The sequence below is a fragment of the Miniopterus schreibersii genome, assembly GCF_964146895.1.
Source record: "Miniopterus schreibersii genome assembly, chromosome: 11".
NCBI lineage: Eukaryota > Metazoa > Chordata > Mammalia > Chiroptera > Miniopteridae > Miniopterus > Miniopterus schreibersii.
In genome coordinates, this window is record NC_138111.1 from 27,855,057 (window position 1) to 27,877,096 (window position 22,040).

Genomic DNA, 22,040 nt, shown 5'->3' on the forward strand with positions numbered 1-22,040 from the left:
CACAGACTCAGAGGGAACTGGAGGGGCTTCCAACTGCACTTGGACTGAGTTGCACACACACAAATACACATACACACGCATACATGTACTCACAGCCTTTTAAGTCGGGTAGCCCAGACCCCAGTTTTCTGGGGTGGGGGGGCAGGGGAAGATTGGAACTGGGACCAAAAAAGCCCTGAGGCCAGACGTGGCCCAGAGCAGCCCCCTCCTCCTCCGCCCCCACCGGCTGCCCCTGTTTATGAGGCGGCTTAATGAGGCGGCGGGTGCCGCTGAGATGAACCAGAGCCCAGCCTGGGCCTGGGAGGGGCGCTGGACAGGCAGGCCAGCCTGCAGTATGGGGGAGACCAGCACGATAAGGCCGCTGGGCGGGGGTGGGGTGGTGATGCCTCAAGGAGGAAATGGAGCAGCTGTTCTGCTGTCCTGCCACCCTGGGAGCTGCCCCCCACCCTTTTCTGCCTCAGGCAGGGCCGTAACCATACTGAGGCCTTCTTGTGGGGGAGGCCCAGATGGGGCCAGGCTGGTGGGTGCACTGGGCACACAGGAACCCAGGCTCTGAACTGGAACTCATGATGACAGAGCTGAGTGAAGTCTGGTGCTTACCATGTGCGTGAGTCCTTATTACAACCCTGAGAGATAGATCGTTAACACCTTTTTACAGATGAGGACCGCAAGGCTTGTGGAAGTAAGTTGGTCACCTAGCTGGTAGGGAATGGAGCTAAAAATTTGGACTCAAGCAGCCTAGCTCCATATTTGTGTTTGTAACCTTCCCTCTAAACTGCTACCTGATGGGAGAGGGCCGCCATCCTTTCTCACCTCCAGGCTGGGACTGAGGTCAGGTCTCAGGCTGAAGACTGTGACAGAGCTGGGATGACAGCAGAGTCCAAACACTGAGCAAAGTTCTCCTTATTCACCCCTAGGGGTGCTTCCAATCACCCTAAAGATTTTCTTCCTCTCCTTCAGGACCATCTTCCCCCCACTTGGGGGGTCTCCTCCCTGAGATGTCTTTACTTTCCCGCAGGAATATTCTCAACATCCCCTCACTCCCCCAGGGAAGTTTTCTTTCCCTCCAAGGGTGTCTTCACTCTACTCTCCCCAGAAGTGTTCTCACCTCCTCCGGGGGTGCCTCACTCTCCTTACTCCCAGGGGTCCTTCCCACCTCCCACCCCCCACCCCTGTGGTCTGGCTGCAGGTGGAGCTGTCCGATGGCACAGCACACACCATCACGGATGCCTATGCTGGGAAGGAGTACATCATCCAGGTGGCGGCCAAGGACAATGAGATTGGGACATGGAGCGACTGGAGCGTGGCCGCCCATGCCACACCCTGGACTGAGGAGCCGCGACACCTCACCACAGAGGCACAGGCTCCTGGTGAGCCTGCCCCCACCCACTGTGCTCTCAGTCAGCCTGCACTGTTGCCTGATTTTATCCTGCTCCCTCCAACTTCTCCTGGCACTTGGACCCTCTGCCCCCGGGGTCGCCACACTCCCATTTGTCTGTCCAGGTCCTGCTGTTCCTGGTTCTTGCTGTCTGGACATTCTTGGTAGAGGCCATTGGGTGGAGGGATCATCTCTGAGTCTTGGGGAAACAGGATCTGCCTGATGGGGGAGGCAGGGCATATTTGAGAGAGGAGGCAGGGGCTGTCCGATTGGGAGGCAGCACTGGTGTGATATAGGAAGTAGAACAGTGCTCCTCGTGAACCCCCAGATCTGGATGGTACTCCAGCCCTGGCCCTGCCCTGAGTTTTCCCCCATGTTCCCCAGAGACCACGACCAGCACCACCAGCTCACTGGCACCCCCGCCCACCACGAAGATCTGTGACCCTGGGGAGCTGGGCAGCGGCGGAAGACCCTCAGCACCCTTCTTGATCAGTGTCCCTGTCACTTTGGCCCTGGCTGCCGCTGCTGCCACCGCCAACAGTCTCCTGATCTGGTAAGTCAAGTGAGGCTGGGCAGCAGAGGGGAGCCCATCCCACCCTCATCCCTCACAGCCCCCTGCCCTGTCTCCCTAGAGCCCGGCATCCCATGAGGACATGCCAGCGCACCTGCAGAGGAGCAGGAGGCCGGAGCTGAGCCCGCAGACCCGTTTCTATTTTGCACACGGGCAGGAGGACCTTCTGCATTCTTTTCAGACACAATTTGTAGAGACCCCGGCGGGCCCGGGCCTGCCGCCCCCTAGCCCCACCACACCCCACCGGCCCTCCACCCTCCCTCAGGGGAGGAGGACCACGCAGCTAACCCACCCACCAAAGACACCTCACCCAGACCCTGCCCCCTTGGGCTGGACCCTCCAATGCCAGCGACTCCCAGGAGCCCTTGGGGGGCCTGAGGCGAGCCCCTCACATCCACAATTTCTCCTCCTGCCCCAGCCTCCTGTCTGTCCCAGGGTCTCTGTTGCCACCATCAGATTATAAGCTCCTGACACTGGGGGGGCCCAGCCATCCCCCTCCCCCCAGCGCCCATACTTTTCAGTCCCCCACCTCTGCTCCTGTTTTGTACAACCTCCCCTTCCCCTTCTCCGACCCCACAGTATTTAATGCCCTGTCAGTCCCTCCTAGTCTGACTCAATGGTAACTTGCTGTATTTGAATTTTTTATAGATGTATATACAGGGGTGGGGAGTGGGGAGGTTCTCATTAAACGTCACCATTTCATGAGTCCTTGGAACAGACCTGCTTTGGGAAGGTATTCCTCTTCCAAGGAACCCTCCTCTTTCAGGCCTGGAGGAGGAAGAAATGATAGTTGGAGAGAGACTGCTTCTCTGGAGGGTAAGGCCCCCTGGAGGTCAGGGGCAGACTTGTGGGGAATGAGGGGTTCCGAGAGGCAGTACCATATGGTATCCAGTCAGTCCTGGAGGCTTCTGGGTCCTGGCAAGGCAGAAGCCTGTCAAGGGTCATCTCTGGAGCTGCCCTCCATGAGTCTGACCCACTGGGGCAGAGATGCAAGGTGAGGAGGCAAGACTTCATCCTTGGGGCAGGGGTGCGGTTGTCTCTCTGCCATCCAGGAGACACAGTCCAGAAGTTCTAGCAGGTCAGGCCTGGGGCTCAGCCAGGCCACAGGGCTCAGAATACAGGGCATCCTGGGCATGGGCAGACGAAGGCGGCCACTTGGAATGTGACTAGGGGTCAGTCCTGTGCTTCAGGACTGGAAATGTGGCTTACCCCGGGGTTAGATTACAGTTAGGACTCAGTGTGAGCCTGGGACAATCGGCTTTGGTTTTACAGGGTGCCTAATCCATCTCTATTCCCTGCCCACACCCTTCTAGTTCCAAAACTGGTACTCCACATCCCTTTGATTTCTCCTCAGAGGAGGGGCCGCTGGCTGCCACAGGCCTATTCAGGTCTAGCCCTACTTGTAGAAGCCACCTCACTGTGAACCCTTAGCTGAGAATGCCTGGGGCTGGGGCCAAGTTGATAGGGACCTCTGGCTGGGGGTGGGGGCAAAGTGTTAGACTAGAGCCCCAATCTGGGGAGCTAGGCATGGCTTTTCTCTGAGTGACTAGAACAAGAAAAGAGAAGTAGAGTCAAGGCCATGTGCACACTGAACCTGGGCACACACTCCCACAACAGGTACTGACACTGCAACTCCACATATACCACCCCCCCCCCCCCCCAGTTCAAATCCTTTCCCTCAGACATTCCTTCCTGGTCTCACCAGGCCTGCCTGGGATCAGGCTCTGGGAAGAGGAGTCACAGTCCTCAGCACTGATGAGTCAGGCCTGGACAGGACTTGGGGCCGGGTGAGGGGCTCAGAGTGAAGGTGGCTGGCTCTCCTACCAGCCAGGACTAAAGGAAAGGGGTGTTCCAAGTGGTAGACCCCATGGAAAGCAAAGGCCTGATGTAAGGGGAGACAGGCCTGTGGCTTTTCAAGCGGAATGGCCCCAGCTATGGGAGCACATGGCTCCTTGTTCACAGGAGGAAGCTTCCAGGGTGGACATCTGATAAGTAGCTATGAACCTGCCTCTGTACCCTGGACCCCCGGTTTTGCCTGCCTATCTGGTCCCTGTGAGGTGTGGCTTGGGCGTGAGCCTGCAGGTCCAGTAGTTGTGGAGGGAACAGGGACCACCAACTCTTGCCAAGGACATTGCCTTCCTGGGATGGGTCTGAGCCTCCCCCTTCCCTGTCCTTGGGGTGGGGTGGGAGGGCAAAGTTATGGGGTCCCTGGTCTTTGCTACCTTCCTGCCTTGAGAGCCTTGGTCAACCCTGACCCACCAGCCGCCCACCCAGGGCTTGGGCATCAGCAATCTGGCCTCCATTAGCAACATGGGAAAGCAATTATGTGGGGCCTGGGGAGGAGGAGGAGGAGAGGGAGACTGCTGGAGCCTTGGAGGCTGATGGAAAGGAGGACTGGGGCATCTCCCTGCCCCCAACCCCGAGAGAGAGACCCTGCCCCTTCCCAAGCCTCAAGGTGGCTGGAAGGGTAGTGTCATACCTCTAACCAGACTGGGCCTGGGCCTGGAGTCATCCCTCCTTGGGGGTCCTGGCCCTTGACCTCACAGAGGGACTTGCCGTGGAGGGACTTGACTGCTATCTGCTGCCTCTGAGTGCTCTTCCTTCACATCCATTATTTCCTATGGTGGTTCTGGGGAGCTGGGGATAGGTACAGACATCATTTTTTGGAGCTAAGTCAGAATCCAGAGTTAAAACACTGCTGAGGGGGGCTGCTGGGGGAGGGTTGGATCCCAGGCCCAATGTGCATAGCAGCCCAGCCTCTCAACTCACTAGTTCTCTTTCTTTCCCCAAGGTGCTCTGGGGATAGAGATCCCCCTCTGTGCCCCATTCCTATAACATTAATTTGTCTCTGCCCTTATCTTCTTGCTGACGCCATTCCCATCTCTTCTCTGTCTCTCCCGTTCCTATCTCTGCCTGTCTTTGTCTCCGTCCCCATTCTTGTGTTTCTATCCTTATGTCTCTATCCCATCTCTGTCTCTTTATGTCTCCATCTTCTATCTCAGCTGCCCTCTTTGTCTCTAGACATCTCTTTCTCTGTCTCCATCCCTGTTGTTGCCTCTCTGTTTCTCCTGTCACTCAGTCTTCCCTTTTTCTACCTTTCTCCCTGTCTCTGTCTCTGTGTCCATCTCCATCTCTGTCTCTCTGTGTCTCTTCCAATTCTGTCAGTCCTTCCCTCTCTTTGCCTCCCTCTGTGTGTTCCTGTGCTGGTCCAGACCCCAGCCGGTGGCCGCTATGCCTCTCTGGCCTCAGCCGGGGACTGTCCTGGCTTCTGCTGCCCCCTCTCGGCCACCTGCCTGCCCTTCATTCCTGCTCCTGGGCAGGCGTCTATCTGTGCACACAAATTCCACATCTGCCTTCCAGCAGCCAGCCAGGAGAGAGGGAGGTGGTCAGGAGACACTAAGCAGGAATCCCTCCTGAGTAGCCTCCGGCCCTGAGAACACCCCAGAGCTGGTGAGCTCATTAACTCCCTAGGCTAGGACTCTGAGGAAGTTCATTCTCACATGGAGAGAAAGGAATGTTTGGCTCCGATCCCCAGCTCTGCACCCTGCACCTGCGTGTCTATGTTTTGAGGCCCACTGTTCACTCTGCCCACAGCCCAGAGCTACTGAACCTGACCCTCACATCGTAGCACCTGTCTGGGGGTGCTGGGCTAAAGCCCTGGGGATAGAAAGAGTTGGGGTATAATCTTCACACCATTCCGTCTTCTGGAGGAGGGCAGAGGGGGGAAGATCTGAGGGGGGGATCTGATAGAGCCAGTCTGAGGAAAGAGGCTGGAGGGGACCTTGTCTGACAGGGGCACTCTGATGAGGAAGGCTAATTTGAAGGTGAGTGTGTCTGAGACGGCCTGTGTGACATGATTACTCTGAAGGGAGGCTGGTCTGGGACATGCTGCTGAAGCGATATTGTTTGGGAGGGCCAGTCTGAGGGGGTAGGCCAATCTAGAGAGAGTCTGAAGGTTCCAGTCTGAGGAGAGACTACGCTGAAGGCACATGGGTCTGAAGATAGGATCACCAACTCATCTTAGCTTGTTTGGGATTTTTCTCCGTTTTAACACTGAGTATCTCAAATCTTAGGAAACCCCTCAATCCCAAGCAAGCCGGGATAGTTGGTCACCCTAATTGAGAAGGCCTTGCCTGACAGCACCAGTCTGATGGAGGAGGAGGACCTATGTGCGAGTAGATTCAAGGGAGCCTGGTCTGAATGCCAGTCGGAGGGAAGAGGCTATTCAAGGGTAGAAGCTTCTTGGGGCAGGAATCAGACCCAGAAGGGGGTGGATAGTTAGGGTCCTTCCAGAAGGGCAGTGGCTTGGGGACTGTCCACCAGGGGGCAGGGCAAGCTCTCGGGAGAATCAGAGGCAAAGGCCCCACAGCAGGAGCCAGACAGTGTGCAAAGTATGCCTGCAGTAGCGTGTGTCTCCGCACCATCATGTGCTAGTGGGTGGTGATGGGATACAACCATGTAATTGTATTTTTGAGTGACTAGGTGACCAGGGGCACATCTGTGGTGTGTTAATGTGTAGCCTGTGATGGAGAGTGTACCTAGTGTGGTCATGGCCAAGGCCTTACCTGTGCTATGGAAGAGAGCAGGAGCACCTTGGGGCACCAGGACAGGGAGGCAGTGGGAGTAGGGCAGTCAGAGAAGGTTCCCTGGGAGGGACAGAGATGGGGAGGAGAGACAGAATCCAGGCTTCCTTACCTGTGCCTTTGCCTGTGCCTGCCCCTGCCCCTGCCCACGCCCACCACAGTATTCCCTGAGAGTCCAGACGCCAGAGCTAAGTGCTTTGCTCACACCTAGGGGCAGCCCCCAGGCCAGTTTGCATGCCTAGGCCCTGCCTTCTTTCCTCTCCAGTGTCTCTCCTGCTCCCTTCAGCTGGCTCTCCTCCAGCTGAACCGCCTCCCGCCTTGTTCCCCTATTGTTTCTACCTCTCCTACTTCCACACGTAGGTTCCTGCTGTGCCCATCCCAGATGCTCTTCTGTGAAGCATTTGAGATCCCTCTGAGGCTGCCTTCATGAAACACTCCCTGCTTATTCCCTCTTTACCATGGACTGAACACCCACTATGTGCTGAGGCCTAGTGCTGTGGGCCTCTCTCACCCCAGGGACTTGAAGGGGCTTGGGACTGGGAGCTGCTAAGGTCTTGCCCATAGAGGGTCTGAGGGGAGACGTGCGGACCATGCAAGACTAGGGATCTTTGGATTAGAACAGCAAAGTGAAGCCGGCACAGAATCACCCCGCCCCACCCTACTCCCCACCAACAAAATGAACAAAAGCCAAACAAAACAAAACAAAAAATGTTGCTACAAACTCGAGTCCACCCAAACAAGGAAATTTGTTTTATAAACCTTAAAAATGTGATAGCCAGTCCTGGCCAGGTGCCTCAGTTGGTTGGAGCCTTGTCCCATCCACCAAAAGGCTATGAGTTCGATTCCCAGTCAGGGAACATACCTGGGTTTTGGGTTCGATGTTTCTCTCTCCCTTCCTCTCTCTAAACATATCCTCGGGTGAGGATTTTAAAAAATGTGATAGCCAAGGAACATAACAGAAGATTCTGGTTCAATGAATGAGTGGTATGTTTCCTCACCCCATGCCCAAAAGTAGCATTGAGAAAAGGCGAGTCAACAAAACACTGAGAATTCTCACTATTATGCTGTAATCTGAGGGAAGTGGACCATTCAGTGAGGAAGTAGACTTAGGAAAAGTCTGGACAAAAACCTTCATAAGTAGAAGCCCCTATGTTCCTTCAAGAGACCCCCAGGAGAGGCAAGAAGAGCTGCCACGGCTTGGTATTTTCCAGAGTGTGGAGCTGAAGTCAGTTGGGACGTGCCAAAGCCTGCAGGATGGGATGTTGCCCCACACCCCGGCTGGAATAAGACAGCTAACGGCCTCTGAGAAGAGACAGCACTCAGGCCCCAGCCAAGCCACCCTCAGCCACAGAAATGGGGTGTGTGTGTGTGTGTGTGTGTGTGAAAGCAATAGCCAGCTTTCAAACCATAGCTCCCAAGGAAAGATAAACTGGTCTAGAGAGTATAAAAAGGAACTCAAGGCCCTACATTTTAGAGCAAGGAGAGAGGCCTGCTAAAGGGAGCCATGGTAGATAGCGGTAAGAGGAAATGGCATGGCCTTCAGGCATACAAACCACGGCCACAATATAGGTGAGAAGGAAGTAAAGAGGGAAAGTTGAAGGAAGGGAGGGAAGGAGGGAGGGGGGAAGGAAGGAAAAGGAACAAGGAAGACAGAATACAAAACACAGATGAAGAACCCAATCTAGAAGAAAACGCACCAAAGGAATAAAAGCAGATTCCTGGAACGTTCTTCCTGTTAGAGAGGGCCTTAATTATAGTAAGAAATTAATAGAACAAAGCCTCAAAGACAAGATAGTAAAGCAACAGGATGAGATAAAAAGGGAGATTATAGAACTAAGGAAAAATAATAAAGGACCAAAACCAATGCCATTACTGAGGTAATAAATAAACTAGAAGCAGCAAAAACACAGAATAGGTGTGGCTGCAAATCAAGGTAATGAATACTGAGAGTAAATGTGATGGTCAACGATAAAGATATTAAAGCAAGCAGAATGATGTTAATAGATGGGACAAAGACAAGTTACCATAAGCATAATTGTTGGGAGCCCTAACGTAGAGGTCCCAAAGATGGAACGGAAAAAGATATTAAGGTATGAAATACAGAAAAGCTTTCCCTGAAATGAAGGAAGAACTGGATAATCAGACTGAAAGTGCACACTATATACCAGAAAAATTGATACAGAATAATTGACATTAAGACACACTGATTTAGTTACCAAACTTTGAGGATAAAATAAGAATTTTTTATACCTAGGTTTAAAAACCTAGGCATAAAAAGCAAGTCATATACAAGGGGAAATTCAGTCTGATCTCAGATTTCTCCAAGGTAACATTTGACAAAGATAATGAAGAATATCCATCCATCTATCTACCTATTCATCCATCTGTTTCTTTTGGTTTAAGGCAAATCACTTTACCTCCATGAGCCTCAGATTCCTAATCTTTAATCTGGGATAACAAGATTTACCTTAGAGGATGTTTTGAAGATGGTGAGATAATATGCCACCCCCCCCCCCCCGTGGTAGGCTAAATAATGGCCCCCAAATATGTCAGCGTCATAATGCCCAGAACTTGTGAATGTTAATTTATATGGCAAAGGGGTTTTGTAGCTGTGATTAAGTTAAGGATCTTGACCTGGGAAGATTATCCTGGATTATCAGATGACCCCAATGTAATCACAAACATTCTAATAGAAAAAAAGCAGGAGGAGGTGATGGGATGATGGAAGCAGAGACTGGAAGATGGAGGAGAGTCTACAAGCCAATGAATACAGGCAGCTGCTAGAAGCTGAAAAGGCAAGGAGACACTGACTCTCCATTCAGAGTCTCCAGAAGGAACCAGCCCTGCCTACACCTTGACTCTCGAGCCTACTGAAACTGATTTCAGACCTCTGACCTTTAGACTGTCAGAGAAGAAATCTGTGTTTGAAGCCACTAATTGTATGGTAATTTGCTAAAACAGAAACAAGAAACTAATACACCTTCCTAGGAGCTGTTCTCTTGGCCCAAAATGACTTCCCTATCCATCTCTCATCCTAACTCCTACTTGTTCAATATCTGATTCAAGTTTCCCTGACATCACCTACTTTCCAAGGCTGCCCAGGGGTGGGCAGTGCATCCCCCATCACAGCACTCGCCACTCTGTGTTATAGTTGCTGATGGATAGATGTCTTCCTCTCTGCCTACCTAGCCCGGCAGAGGACCCAGCTTGTTGACTATTAAATGAACAGATGAATAAATGAGGGCTAGGCGAGTAGTTGGTACTATGTAAATAACTATTACTCCTTTTCCTTGGTGTCAGGATCTCTCCCTTCCCTATTCCCCCCTCCCCCCAGCCTGTCCTCCACATATACACAATCCCCTAATCTCAGAAAAGTGGCCTGTGTCTTTATCTCTAACTTCGTCAGTCATTGGTCTGAAACATTCGCTGTTGTGTGAGTCTGTCAGTAGGTGTGTGTGTGTGTGTGTGTGTGTGTGTGTGTGTGTGTGTGTGTGTGTGATGTAGCCCTATGAACTCCTTTATGTGTATTTCCCTGGATATGTGATATGTGTGTAGCGAGTGTTAGACATGTGCGTCTCTATGTGGGTGTGTTTTCATGTGCCTGCCTGTGTCTGTGGGCAGGCTTGTTGTTTCTGTGTACATGTGTCTTTGCTTGTATGTATGTGGGCCTCTACCTAGTGGCTTGTGTGTATGTGTGGTAGTTTACGTCTGTATATTCAGTGAAGGATACCTTTTGATTTCTGCCCCTAGGGATTTGGCCGCCTGAAGCAGGAGTTGGTGTGCTGGGATAACTTCCTGCCACAGTTTCCCCTTTCCTGTCTTAGGCAGAAGGCTGGGCCTTCTTCCTCCCTGTCTCTTAGGATGAGGATCTCACACCCAAGGCAGAGTCAGCCACGGACATTTTTCTGATTCTGGCTTTCTGGAAGCCTACGCTTCTTCAGGGGATTATGCTAAGGATAGGGGACAGGGGGCAAAGCAATTAAGAGAGTCCCCCCAAATGAGGGGGGTCTGTGTTGCATGGACAGGTGGGATCCACAAACACTCCCTAATGATGCTCTAGGAGTGGGGGCAGGGTGAGCTTGGGAAGGGAGGATCCTGGACATTGAACTCCCAATCTGGGCATCTCCGCAGGGATCACGTGACTCACAGCATAAAATACTCTTCTGCAAAGTTGGGGATGATGGGGTGAGGAGGAGCCCACAAAATGACCTTTCTGCTGGTTCCAGGAGCTGGGACCTGGGAGAGGAATTACACTTCCTTTTGTTTTGCTTTACTAGTTTAACCATTTTTAAGTGTACAATTCTATGGTATTAAGTATATTCACATTGTTATGCAATATATATTTATTTAGCATATATATTTTGTTTTTATAAAACAGAGAAACATTACCAATTTTACTCACCTGAGCACACCCACCACTGGGCTCAGTGTCACCAGAAAAACACATACCAGTGTGGAGGGGGGCACTGTGGAGAGGCAGAGACACCTACTACCCCTGGGGGGACAAGCAGAAGGATGGGAGGGAAAGCAGGAATGGTGAGGCCTTTCCTGTGGTCAGTCCTGCAGAGTGGCTGCAGAGGAGATGGGGCCAGGAAGTCTGGGCTTTGAAAACCAGGGGCTTCTGCCAAGTGTTAGGGGGTCCTGGGAGCTGGGGATACTTGGTCAGGTTTGTGTTTGGGAAAGACTGTTCTGGGGGGTGTGCAGAGGAGAGGGTAAGGAGGGAAGAGACTGTGGAACCCTTGGAGGCAGAGAGCATGAGCAGACCTGAGTGAAGTGTTTTTAATGAATGATTTGGGAGGCCTGAGAGCAGACAGAAGAACTAGGGCCAGGGCAGTGAAAATGGTGCTTTTTTGAGCACATAGTCACCAAGTCTTGATGAATGTGGGATGGGGAGGGGAGGGAGAAGGAAGAGTCTTGTACAACCCCTATTGACTGAGAGATGGTAGGACTGTTTATTGATCTAGTTAGCACTGGCTTTGCAGAAGTTGATAATAACCATGGCTCAGACATTCAGTCACTTGCCTACAGTCACAGAGCAAATCAGGGGCAGATGCTCTCAGAGGTAGACATGTCAAGTGTACGGGTTTGGGGACCTCTTGGTGGGAAGCATCTTGTCAGTAGTTAAAAGAATGGACACTGAGGTCAGATAAACCTGGGCTCCTGTTGACCTTGGACAAGTTGATTAAGGTTTAGTTTCCTTAGGTGGAAAATGGGAAGACAGTACCTACCTCCTAGGATCATTGTAAGGACTTAATGAAATGATGTATATAAAGAAATTAGCTCAGTGCCTGCCATGTTGTAAACACTCCATAAATCTTAGCTCTTCTAATAACCATAGCAGCAGCAGCAGCAGCAAATACCAGGCTGGGACTTGGGAGTGAGGTCTGGGTTGGTGTAAAAGCATTGTCAGCACAAAAATGGGCACTGCAGCCACAATGCAGAGGAGATCACTTAAGGAGATGAGAGAAGAGGGTGGGTGCAGAGAGCACAGCCACCAAAGAAGCTGAGGAGGTACCAGAGAGGTGAGGGAGACGGCATGCTTGAGTTAAGGGCAATGCAGCAAATTTGGGTTTTAATCCAGACTCTGCCATGGCTGCTATGGGCACCTTAGAAAAATGCCTCGATTGCCTTCAGCCCAGATTCCTTCATCTGTTCCATGGACCCATCTCACATGCAGGTGGGGAATATCTATGACGACATAAAACTCTGACAGAGTGGAGACAGTCAATAAACAATAGTTGTTTTAGAAGGAGAAATAAATGTTCCCAGAGAGAGTGGAAAACAAGGGAAGATAGATTTTCAAAAAGGGATCAACAGCCTCAGTGCTGCCAAGAAGTCAACAAAGATACGGGCTAAGGAGTATTCACTGGATGTGACAAGGAAGTGAAAGTGACGTTGGTTATCCAGCTTCAGGACTGGTGAGAGCAGAAGGTGGCTGAGGAGACGGGAGGTGAGGAAGTGGAGCTGAGAAAGGAGGTGACAGCTTTGCGGGGATGAGGCGCGAGCAGGTGGGTGGGGGCAGGGATAGGTGCAGTTTTGAGATGGGGAAATCAGAGCACATGGCACGTGTGCCCGTCAAAGAGTGTAGCTGCTTTGTCTCCACCCTGCCCCCACCTGCCCAAGACTGGCTCCAGCCCCGGGACTCTTTGTTCTCCACACAAGGCCTTTCTGTCTAGGTATAGACCGCGCAGCCCCAGAGCCCTGAGCCACCCGGTGCCGAGGCCAGCCACCTCCTCTCTCTGCCCTACTTTCCAGTGTGGCCTGGGAAAAGCTGAAATGTTTTACGCCTTCTGCTAGGGCCTTAATTTCCTTCCATCCCTGTCCTTCCTGCCTAGATCTGCACAGCCCAGGGGAGATGGGCAATAATAATAAGAGCTATCAATTATATCCTTTCTCCTCGGTCCTTCCCACCAGTACTTAAACATGGCTACATAAGAAATTTTTAGAAATGAAAAAACTTCCTCTGATTCCACATTCTTCTGTCCTTCCATATCTATTCTCCTTCCTCCTAATTTTTATTTTACCTTACTGTTTTATAATATTCACCTGAGGATATTTTTTCCATTGCTTTTCAAAGAGAGTAGAAGGGAGAGAAGAGAGAGGGAGAGAGGGAGGGAGGGAGGGAGGGAGGGAGGGAGGGAGGGAGGGAGGGAGGGAGGGAGGGAGGGAGGGAGGGAAGGTGGGAGGGAGGGGGAGAGGGGGAGAGAGAGAGAAACATTGATGTGAAAGACACATCGACTGGTTGCCTCTGGCATGTGCCCCAATCAGGGGCAGAGAGCGAACCCACAACCCAGGTACATCCCTTTGATCGGGAATCAAACCCATAACCCTTCAGTGCTCAGGCCAACACTCTAACCACTGAGCCACACCGGCCAGGGCCCCCCTGATTTTTATAGTCAATGATCTTGAAAGAACCATCTGTATTGCATCTACTTTTACTCACTCTTGAAACCACTAAAATCTGGCATCTACCACATACCCCATCTCCACTGCCCACTGCCCAATGGAACTACTTCTTGCCAAGATAATTAACAAACTCCTAGTTCTTAAGTCCAATGATCCCTTTTATATAAACTACTGGACCTCTCTTTGACATTTGGATTGCTGACCCCTCCCTCCTTGAACCTCTGTCCTTTCTTGGCTTCTCTGAAACTATGTTCCCTCTGGTTTTCCTTCTACCTCTCTGACAGCGCCTTCCTTATTTACCTTGCAGATTTATCTTTTTCCCTGCATCCATAAAGGCTAGTATGGTAGGGAATTTCCCTCCCTTCTGGTAGGAACCAGTTTTCATTCATATGATTATCATGGGAACCACCACCTTATGACCCTCCCTCCCAACACGGATCATTGGTGCAGGGAATGGCATCTGACCAAAGTCAGGCTGATAAGAGCAAGTCCCTAGGAATTTTGGAACTGGAATTGAGAAAGATAAGTCGGAACTAGAACTGAAAGAGATGAGCCAACATCTTGTTGGGTACCTGGATTTAAGCTGTAAAGTTAAGAATCGTCAGAAACTGGGTTTATTATTGGGGGACTGGAGAAGCATAGGAAGCCTGTCTGAAGAGAAAAAATAAAGAGAGAGGAGGCAGGGTGGAGGCAATAAGCAGGGCTTCCCAATTCATCTGACTCTTCCAGTGTATTTCCATCCTGATTGCTAGGCCCTCTCAGCTTCCTAATCAGGCCATCATCATTAGAGAACAGCCAATAAACTCAGCTTCTGCAATTCAGCAAGGCACCTAGCAGTCTGAGGTCAAGACTGAAACACATTTCCTTATCCAAGTTAAATATTTACTCTGTTGTCCCCTGACTGCTTATAGACCACCCATTTGGACATCCCTACCCTGCCAGGCAAATGTGATGGTGCCTCCCATTGTAAAGTGAGTTGACTGGAATGCTAGTGAGGCAAGGGCATCATTCCAGGGCAGGTTGAAGAAAAGCTTCCATCCTTGTTACTCCAGGCAATGATTCCCTATGAATCCAGAAGGCATAGTTGGGGGGGAGGGGGGGTAAAAGAGCCCCTAGACATGGTGCTAAAAAAGAGAAATCACTCGTCTGAAAGCTTGGACAGGCCCTGTATCTTCTTGGCAAACCTGAAAATTCAGAGAGCATGGTTCTACAAAATTCTAGTATTGATTATGGTAATAGAAATATGCTGTATTAATGGATGTCCTTCACCTTTTAAATAGTTTTCCTATATAGGAAAATTCTCATTTTAAAATCCAGCCTCCTCAGCCCTTGCTGGTATGGCTCAGTTGGTTGAAGCATTGTCCTCTGCACCAAAAGGTCGAGGGTTCGATTCCCAGTCAGGGCATATACCTTGTCCCTTCTCCCTTGATGTTAGGTGTGGCCACAAGACTTTTGCTTAAAGCAATGTAAGCAGAAGCCGGTGTATGTTTTTCTTCACTCTCTTCTGCTACAGCAAACTATGAAGATTCATAGCAAGAAGACAGCATCATCATAAGATGGTGGAGTCTCCAACAGCCTAGATCCCTGAGTGACCACAGTGAGCAAGGCTCCCCTTCCCCCCTTCACTCTGCTGGAGTGATAGCATGAGCATACATTTTTGTTATTTTAAGCCAGTAAGGTCTGTAGCTGCTATGTTACCTAGCTGATCCTGACTGATTTTCAGGAAGGAAGCAGGTTGGACAGAGCGCTTTGATTTCTGCTCTTGCTGGTTGTACCACTAGTGTCCAGCTGTTGGGCGTGGTAGTGGTAACAGTGGTGGTTTCCCAGTGGTTGCAATATTGAGTTCCTACCACAGAAGTGCCATAGAGCTTGTAAGTTGGCAGTCAGATTGAACTCTGGGTGCTTAGTATTTGGAATGGCAGTGGTGTGGTTTCCTCATCAGGTTGTGTGGTATGGTTTGGGTGTTATTCCTAGAAACTTAGCCTCATGTCCATTTTCTCAACCCTCCTAACAATTCTGAGCTAAATAATATCTTTTAACAAATCCCTTTCACGCTTCAACTATCCAGAGTGGATTCTATTATTTGTGAAAAAGAACTCTGATAAAATTACTATATTTAATAAATCTCCTGTTCCATCAATTATCAGAGGCAAGTTATTTTATGAACTACTAAGAAAAAACAGACTAAAAAACTATTACATGCCATTAACTGAAAGACACATTCTCATTTCAGAGTTGTTTAAACTAGGAAAAAAATGTGCTTTAGGGTCAATGAAATGTGTTATTAGCAAAAGGAATTCTCCCCCAGATGAAACTGACAGCTGATTATGGTTTTAAAAGAACTGTATCATCTGGGAGGAAAAATAAAACCACACCCAGTCCTCATAAATGCAGAGATCTATGTTTGCTCAGTCCCAGAACAATCCCTTAAACACCAGCAGGAAGTGTAATACTAATCAGTACAGTGCCCCACAGAGAAATCCTCCACAGTGGCACTCTCAGAACACTGGGTAAGGGATCTCATGTTTGTGGGCAAGACCTTGGGTCAGCCAATCAGAAAATCCATAGCCAGAGAGTATGTCAGCAAACAGATGCCATGAGATTTCCTAGTCCCATCATTTTCATTGTTATTCGTGGCCAAAAGAATATAGATGATGCTTGAGATTAGTCACCACTGTACAGTGCTTTCTTTTTACTCCACTTTGTTCTCTTTCTTCCATCTCTAAATATTAGGAGGTTTGGGGGTTTTTTGGTGGGGGATTCGTTTAAAGGTAGTTCAAAGGCAGTTTAAACAAAGGTAATAGGATTATTAGAAGCCATGTTCACAGCTTCTAGAGGCTTGACTATAACTAGAGCGCGCAAACAAACATTACCCAGAGAACCATATTTGAGGAACAGTGGTCCTATGAGACAACATCTAGAAGCGATAGCTGGATGTGTCACTGAGCTGCCCTCCTTTGGAGAGGAGGTGAATTTACTGGCATATGTATGTGGGATGGTTGGATTATGTAGGTGAGGGCATTTTTGGAATCATATATATATAGGAAAACAATATGTGTGTTAGGCAAAGGGTGAGCTACAGTGAATACCTGCCATTCTGCTTTTTCAGGATCTCTCTTCTCTTGGGAGCCCTGCCCTCATCCCAGTGTCCATGGGGTTTTCTTGTGGGCCGTGTTAGGCAATTTGATCCTCATTAATTTCTTGATCACAGTTGATTGGCCCCAAGTTAAGCATCGAATTAGGCTGAGCCAATCAGGGTACTTTCTGAGGAATTTGCAAACTGCAAATTCCAAGAAAAAGAAGCTAGTGTCTGGAGTTGGATACCTCAACAATAAGATTTTAAACTTTGGGATTGTCTGAAGTCAAGATTCTCAGCATGTGGACCAGAAGAGCATTGGAAGCCAGTCTGGGGGTAAGGCTGACAGGGGCTGGGGTAGGGGCAGGGCAGGGAAATTAAGCAGACAGAAAATAATACAGATGACAAGTGGAGAGAAAACCTAATGGCTTTTGAGTCTATTCGTTCCAGTTGTTTTGAGGCATCCGTGTCTTTAGGTTTCAGCATCTGATTATAAATGTATCTTTTTTGCTTAAACCAGTTCTTAATTTTCCTGGGTAAGCTCATCCACTTTTCTGGTTTGACTACTACCCTTTGCTATTAAATCATAAAATGTTAAATTCAGCCTAGACCTCTCTCCTGAATCTCAGACCTGTTTATCCAACTGTCTATTGAACATCTGAACTTGGGTGTCCAATTGGCACCTCAAATGCATCATATCCAAAACTGAACTCATCTTCCCTCCTCCTCTAGCCCCCTTCTCATGTGTTCCCTATCTCAATAAATGGCATCGCAGTACCCCTAGTCATCAATCTGGGAGTTATCCCAGATTTTCCCTTTCCTCTTATCCCCATATCCTATAAGTCTAAGTCCTGCCAACTGTAACTCCCAAATGTCCTCAACGCTCTCCTTTTCTCTCACATCTACTCCCCTGCACCATTTCAGTCCCTGTCATTACTCCTTGCCTTCAATCTCAAAAGCTATCAATCCCTCCTTCCACCCAGCAGCTCAAATCATCCTTCTAATTTCTGGATATGATCACATTACTATTCTGCTCAAAATTCTTCAGTGGCCACAGTTTTCAGGATAAAATCTGAGCTCCTGCAGCTGGGTCGAATATTCACTCACATTACACTCAGATGTACAATGATATAAGTCTCCTCTGTTTCCTAGAACTGATTTGATCTTGCTCACAATGCCCTCGCCCTGCTGGGTAACAGGGGCAGGGGAACTAAAATTAATCCACTTTGGTGAATTCAGTAGGGTCCCAAAATTTTTTTAGACAGTCTGTAAGTAATTCAGGTTTGGATGAGTACATATTTCAGATTATTTTACCCTTCTTGTTCTCATTTTCAAGATAGCATTTGGATTTATAGGGATCTTGTGAATTTCATGGCGTTGGAGGAAGGGGTCCCTGAGCAACATAGTCCTTGGGGTTGTGTCAGTTGGCATTTACTGAAATGTGGTTGGTCTGTTGTAAGTGAATTAGTGAATTACAACCCTGAGAGGAGCTGAGGCTAAAAGAGGTTAACAGCCCTGGGTGGGTATCTCAATTGGTTAGAACATCATCCCAATATGCCCAGGTTGCAGATTCAATCCCCAGTCAGGGCACATACAAGAAGCATCCAATGAATGCTTAAATAAGTGGAATAACAAATCGATGTTGTCTCTTCTCTCTCTCTAAAAATCTTTAACAAAAGAAAAAAAGGTCACCGTTTCATTCCCAGTCAGGGCACATGCCAGGGTTGCAGGCTCCATCCCCAGCAGAGGGCATGCAGGAAGCAGCCAATGGATGATTCTCTCTCATCATTGATGTTTCTCTCTCTCTCTCTCTCCCCCCCCTTCCTCTCTCTGAAATCAATAAAAATATATTTAAAAAAAAATAAATTTGGGGCGGGGAGTGGGTGAGTGATGGAAGGGGTTAATGGGGAAATAAGGGGACATCTGTAATATTTTCAACGATAAAGATAAATTTAAAATAAATAAATTTTAAAAAGGTTAATAACTTGCCCAAAGTCGCAAAGTTAGGGAAGTGGCAGAACCAGGAATCCATGCCACCCTGATTCTGGTAGGCACTTGGATCTGAGTTTAGGATTCCAGAGATAAGGCTGGTTTGGGAGCACTATCTTCATGGTATAGCTTCAGGGATGTGCTAGTCCATGGAGACCACGGAGAATGGGGTGAGCAGAGGGCCCGGTTCAGAACACTTAGGAACATGAGGTAGGGTGGGAAGGCCTACCTGATGGCTCCTGCCTACGCTGATCTTCCCCTTAGGAGAGCTTCTAGGATGGGGTCACGCCTGTTCCATCCAGGGCTGAGCCATCCCGCAGGCGGCATTCCTCTCTGTCCCAGGTTCCCCCGTGGCAGCGCAAAGGCAAACCTCGACCAGTACTGGGTGGGAACTCAGTAAATGTGTTCAAAGAACTTGTGTTGGCAGAGCTGATCTCACCTCCTGGGGCCAGCGAATGTAGAGCCAGCCAGACCTCCTGGAGTGGGGAGGCAGATCCCACACCCAGGGGGGAGTGGGCGTGAGGGAGTATGGGGAGTTTTCAAGATGAGGAGGTCTCTTCCCAGGTGTGGGGAGGCAGAGTCTTCTACCAAATGTGAAGGGTGGTCTCCTCGGATATCGGGGTACAGCTTTGGCCTTTTTCAGATGCTAGGTGTGGAAGGTGCAAGAAATCCCGCAAGTAGGTGGGCCGCGCCATCCCCCCTCCTTGGGGAAGGATCAAGACAGAACTGCCCCTTCAACCCTCCTCCCGCCTCCGCCTGCCGCCTCCCTCCTCCCGCCACCCGCCATCTCGCCCGCACGCGGGGCGGGACAGTCCCCACCCCAGCGCACGACCAATGGCACGTGAGCCTGGAGCAGCCAGCCAATTGAACGTCGGCAGCGGCGTGGGGGACGGCTCCGCTCCCCGCAGGCCGCGGGCCGCCGGCCTCCCAGGAGGCGGGGCTCTTCGCCGTTTTCGCCGTCCACCGAGCCCGGCCGAGCCCAGCCGAACGCAGCCGAGCCCAGCCGAACCGCGTGCCCGAGCCGCGGCCGCCGCCAGAGCGCCGCCCAGCAAGCGAGCGAGCGGCCGCGGCCGCGGAGGAGGCGCCGCCCCAGGGGGAGGAGGTACCCGCTCGCCGCAGACCGCCCGCGGCAGAGGCCGCCACGGTCCGGCCGCGGCGGGAGCGGCCAGCGGAGGCTGCGCGGCCAGGGGGAGGGTCGGGGGAGGGGACGTCGCCCCGACCCGCCTCCCCCGCCCCCAGCCCTCAGGCTTCCGAGCCTCAGTCGGCGGCCAGCATCTTGCTGCCCTGGACCCTCCGACGGGCGTGCACCGGTCTCAACTCAGGTAAGGGGGCCCTTCTCCCACGGGCATGGGGGCCGAGAACCGGGGACTCAGTCTCGGAGATAAAAACACATAGACCCACACAGAGACACGGAGACACAGCCGGGAGAGAGACACAAAGACACAAAAGAGACGTACAGACCCCACGAGAAAGGGAGAGAGGCACGTCTACGGGGACAGAGGGGGACACAGCCATGAAGAAAGAGGGAGAGACCCGAGACCCATACACAAAGACAGGGAGAACGACAGAGACTGATACAGAGATACACAAAGAGACAGATGGGGAGAGAAACAAGACATACAGCAGACACAGACACTCAGAGACGAGGACACACAGATATAGAGGGGGGTACACAGAGGCAGAGGCACACAGACACGCAACTGACCTGGAGAGAGTCCCACACAGAGGTCACACCTAAGTACACAGCCTTGGATAGGCAGACCCACACATGCCTGCCAGGGCCTCCACAAAGTTCCCTCTGTGTGAGCTGGCACCTCCGGAGGTCTCCTGGGCTGGGGAGGTGGCCAGGCCACAAAAAAGCTGATCACAGTCCCCACTCTCCAAGACCTTGGGCTTCCTGGGTCCCACGCACTCACAGAGTGCTTTAGAGGGCTGGAAGCCGGGTGGGCAGGGCCAGAACATGCCCACCTGTCCTAAGGAGATTGAGATACAGGCTGCCTACTCCAGCTTCCCCACTGTGGCTATAGCCCCCTCCAGGTGTCCAGAGCCAGGCCGGAGCATGGGGTGTTGGCTCTGTGGAGTATTTGGGCCTGCTGGAACCCAGTCCTCTGCCAGGGAGCCAGAGTTGAGGAAGAGGATTCTCTTCTCCTCTCCTAGGCATCATCCTGTCCTTTCTCCTCAACACCCTTTCCTTTACTCTGAACTGCCCCCCCACAGGCTCAGGACTGCAGGTGGACATCTCTGCTGCCCAGGAATCATTGAGAGTGCGGAGAGGACAGCCTCCTCGAAAGACCGGCTATACCTGAATTCTGCCTCGGCATGGGCCTTGCCATTGAGGCAGCCCCGCTGTTGGTCCAGCTGTCTGTGCTGGTCTGAGGGTGCTGCCCATCATGGGGGCAGCCATTTCCCAGGGTGCCCTCATCGCCATCGTCTGCAATGGCCTGGTAGGCTTCTTGCTGCTGCTGCTCTGGGTGATTCTCTGCTGGGCCTGCCATTCCCGCTCTGCTGACATCGACTCACTCTCTGAATCCAGTCCCAACTCTAGCCCTGGCCCCTGTCCTGAGAAGGCACCCCCACCCCAGAAATCCAGCCATGAAGGCAGCTACCTACTGCAGCCCTGAAGGCCCCTGGCCTAACCTGGAGTCTGGGACCTAAGTCCACCTCACCCAGAGCCTGGAATCAGGATCCCAGGGTCCAACCAGCCTAGGGTCCAGAACTCAAGAGTCCAGCTTGTCTGGAGCTGGACCTAGCAACCCAGACTCTAGCCAGCCTGGCTCCAAGAGGGGCCCTGGTGGCCCTGGATAAACAGGCCCAGGGTGGGGGTTCATGAGTTGGTGCTAGGGCCTGGGCCATCTGGACTCTGCTCCATCCCAAGGGCCAGGGGCTGGGTCCACCCTCTTCTTAGGCCTAGTGCCTATAGGCCCTCTCAGTTGGAGAAGCAAACTGGAATCCTTGGCAATAATGGGAGGGTGTCCAGGTTGGGCCCCTCCTCTGGTCCTCCCACTGTTTGCTGGATAATAAATGGAACTATGGCTCTAACCTGAGATTTTCTCCTCTTCCTGAGGGCCCTTCAGTAGCAAAATTAAAGGTAGGGGTGGGTTTCCAGACAGGTTTATTCGTGCAAAGTAGGAATGGGTAATGGTGATTGAGGGCCAAGTCCTGGGATGAGGTGCTGGGGCCAGGGCTGAAGCAGGGTGCTAAGGGCAGATGCTGGAACCTGATAAGGGGTGGGTCACATATTAGATGTTAAGGCTGGGCTTGGTACTAGGGTAAGGGGCTACAAGTACTGGGTTCAAGAAATAGGACAGGGACTGAGGCCAGGCCCTTAGGTCTTAGGTTTCACTTCCCTCACCAGGTTCAGCAGTTTGTCCAATTTTGCGATCTCCACAGCTGGACCTTTCTGTACTTCCTGCCCTTTCTTTTCCTGGGAAGGGAAGTACAGGGGGAGGAATGGTGAAGGATGGGTTACCTCTCTCTGCGTCCCAGCAATACCTCCTCTGCCCAGCCTGCCCCCGTTGTGCCTTACCCCCCCCCCCC

General features: G+C 51.1%; 3 protein-coding genes across 4 annotated transcripts in view; 2 read left to right on the top strand and 1 right to left on the bottom strand.

The window, feature by feature from the left end:
• CNTFR (ciliary neurotrophic factor receptor) overlaps window positions 1-2,662 on the top strand; it is a 39,516-nt gene extending 36,854 nt beyond the window's left edge. For both annotated transcript variants that reach the window (XM_081152239.1, XM_081152240.1), the window contains 3 exons: window positions 1,190-1,370; window positions 1,763-1,931; window positions 2,011-2,662. In XM_081152239.1, the coding sequence (XP_081008365.1) occupies window positions 1,190-1,370; window positions 1,763-1,931; window position 2,011 (351 nt within the window). In that variant the 3' untranslated portion in view covers window positions 2,012-2,662. The remainder of the gene's footprint in view (window positions 1-1,189; window positions 1,371-1,762; window positions 1,932-2,010) is intronic.
• Window positions 2,663-20,797: 18,135 nt separating this feature from the next.
• On the top strand, window positions 20,798-21,542 carry ENHO (energy homeostasis associated). Its single transcript, XM_081152252.1, has one exon. It carries the CDS (start codon window positions 20,894-20,896, stop codon window positions 21,122-21,124), a length of 231 nt encoding a protein of 76 aa, XP_081008378.1. The 5' UTR covers window positions 20,798-20,893; the 3' UTR covers window positions 21,125-21,542.
• Window positions 21,543-21,599: 57 nt separating this feature from the next.
• The window catches only part of DNAI1 (dynein axonemal intermediate chain 1), a 58,643-nt gene continuing 58,202 nt past the window's right edge, over window positions 21,600-22,040 (bottom strand). Inside the window, exon 20 of the mRNA XM_081152241.1 lies at window positions 21,600-21,927. Coding sequence (XP_081008367.1) covers window positions 21,829-21,927 — 99 coding nt within the window. The 3' untranslated portion in view covers window positions 21,600-21,828. The remainder of the gene's footprint in view (window positions 21,928-22,040) is intronic.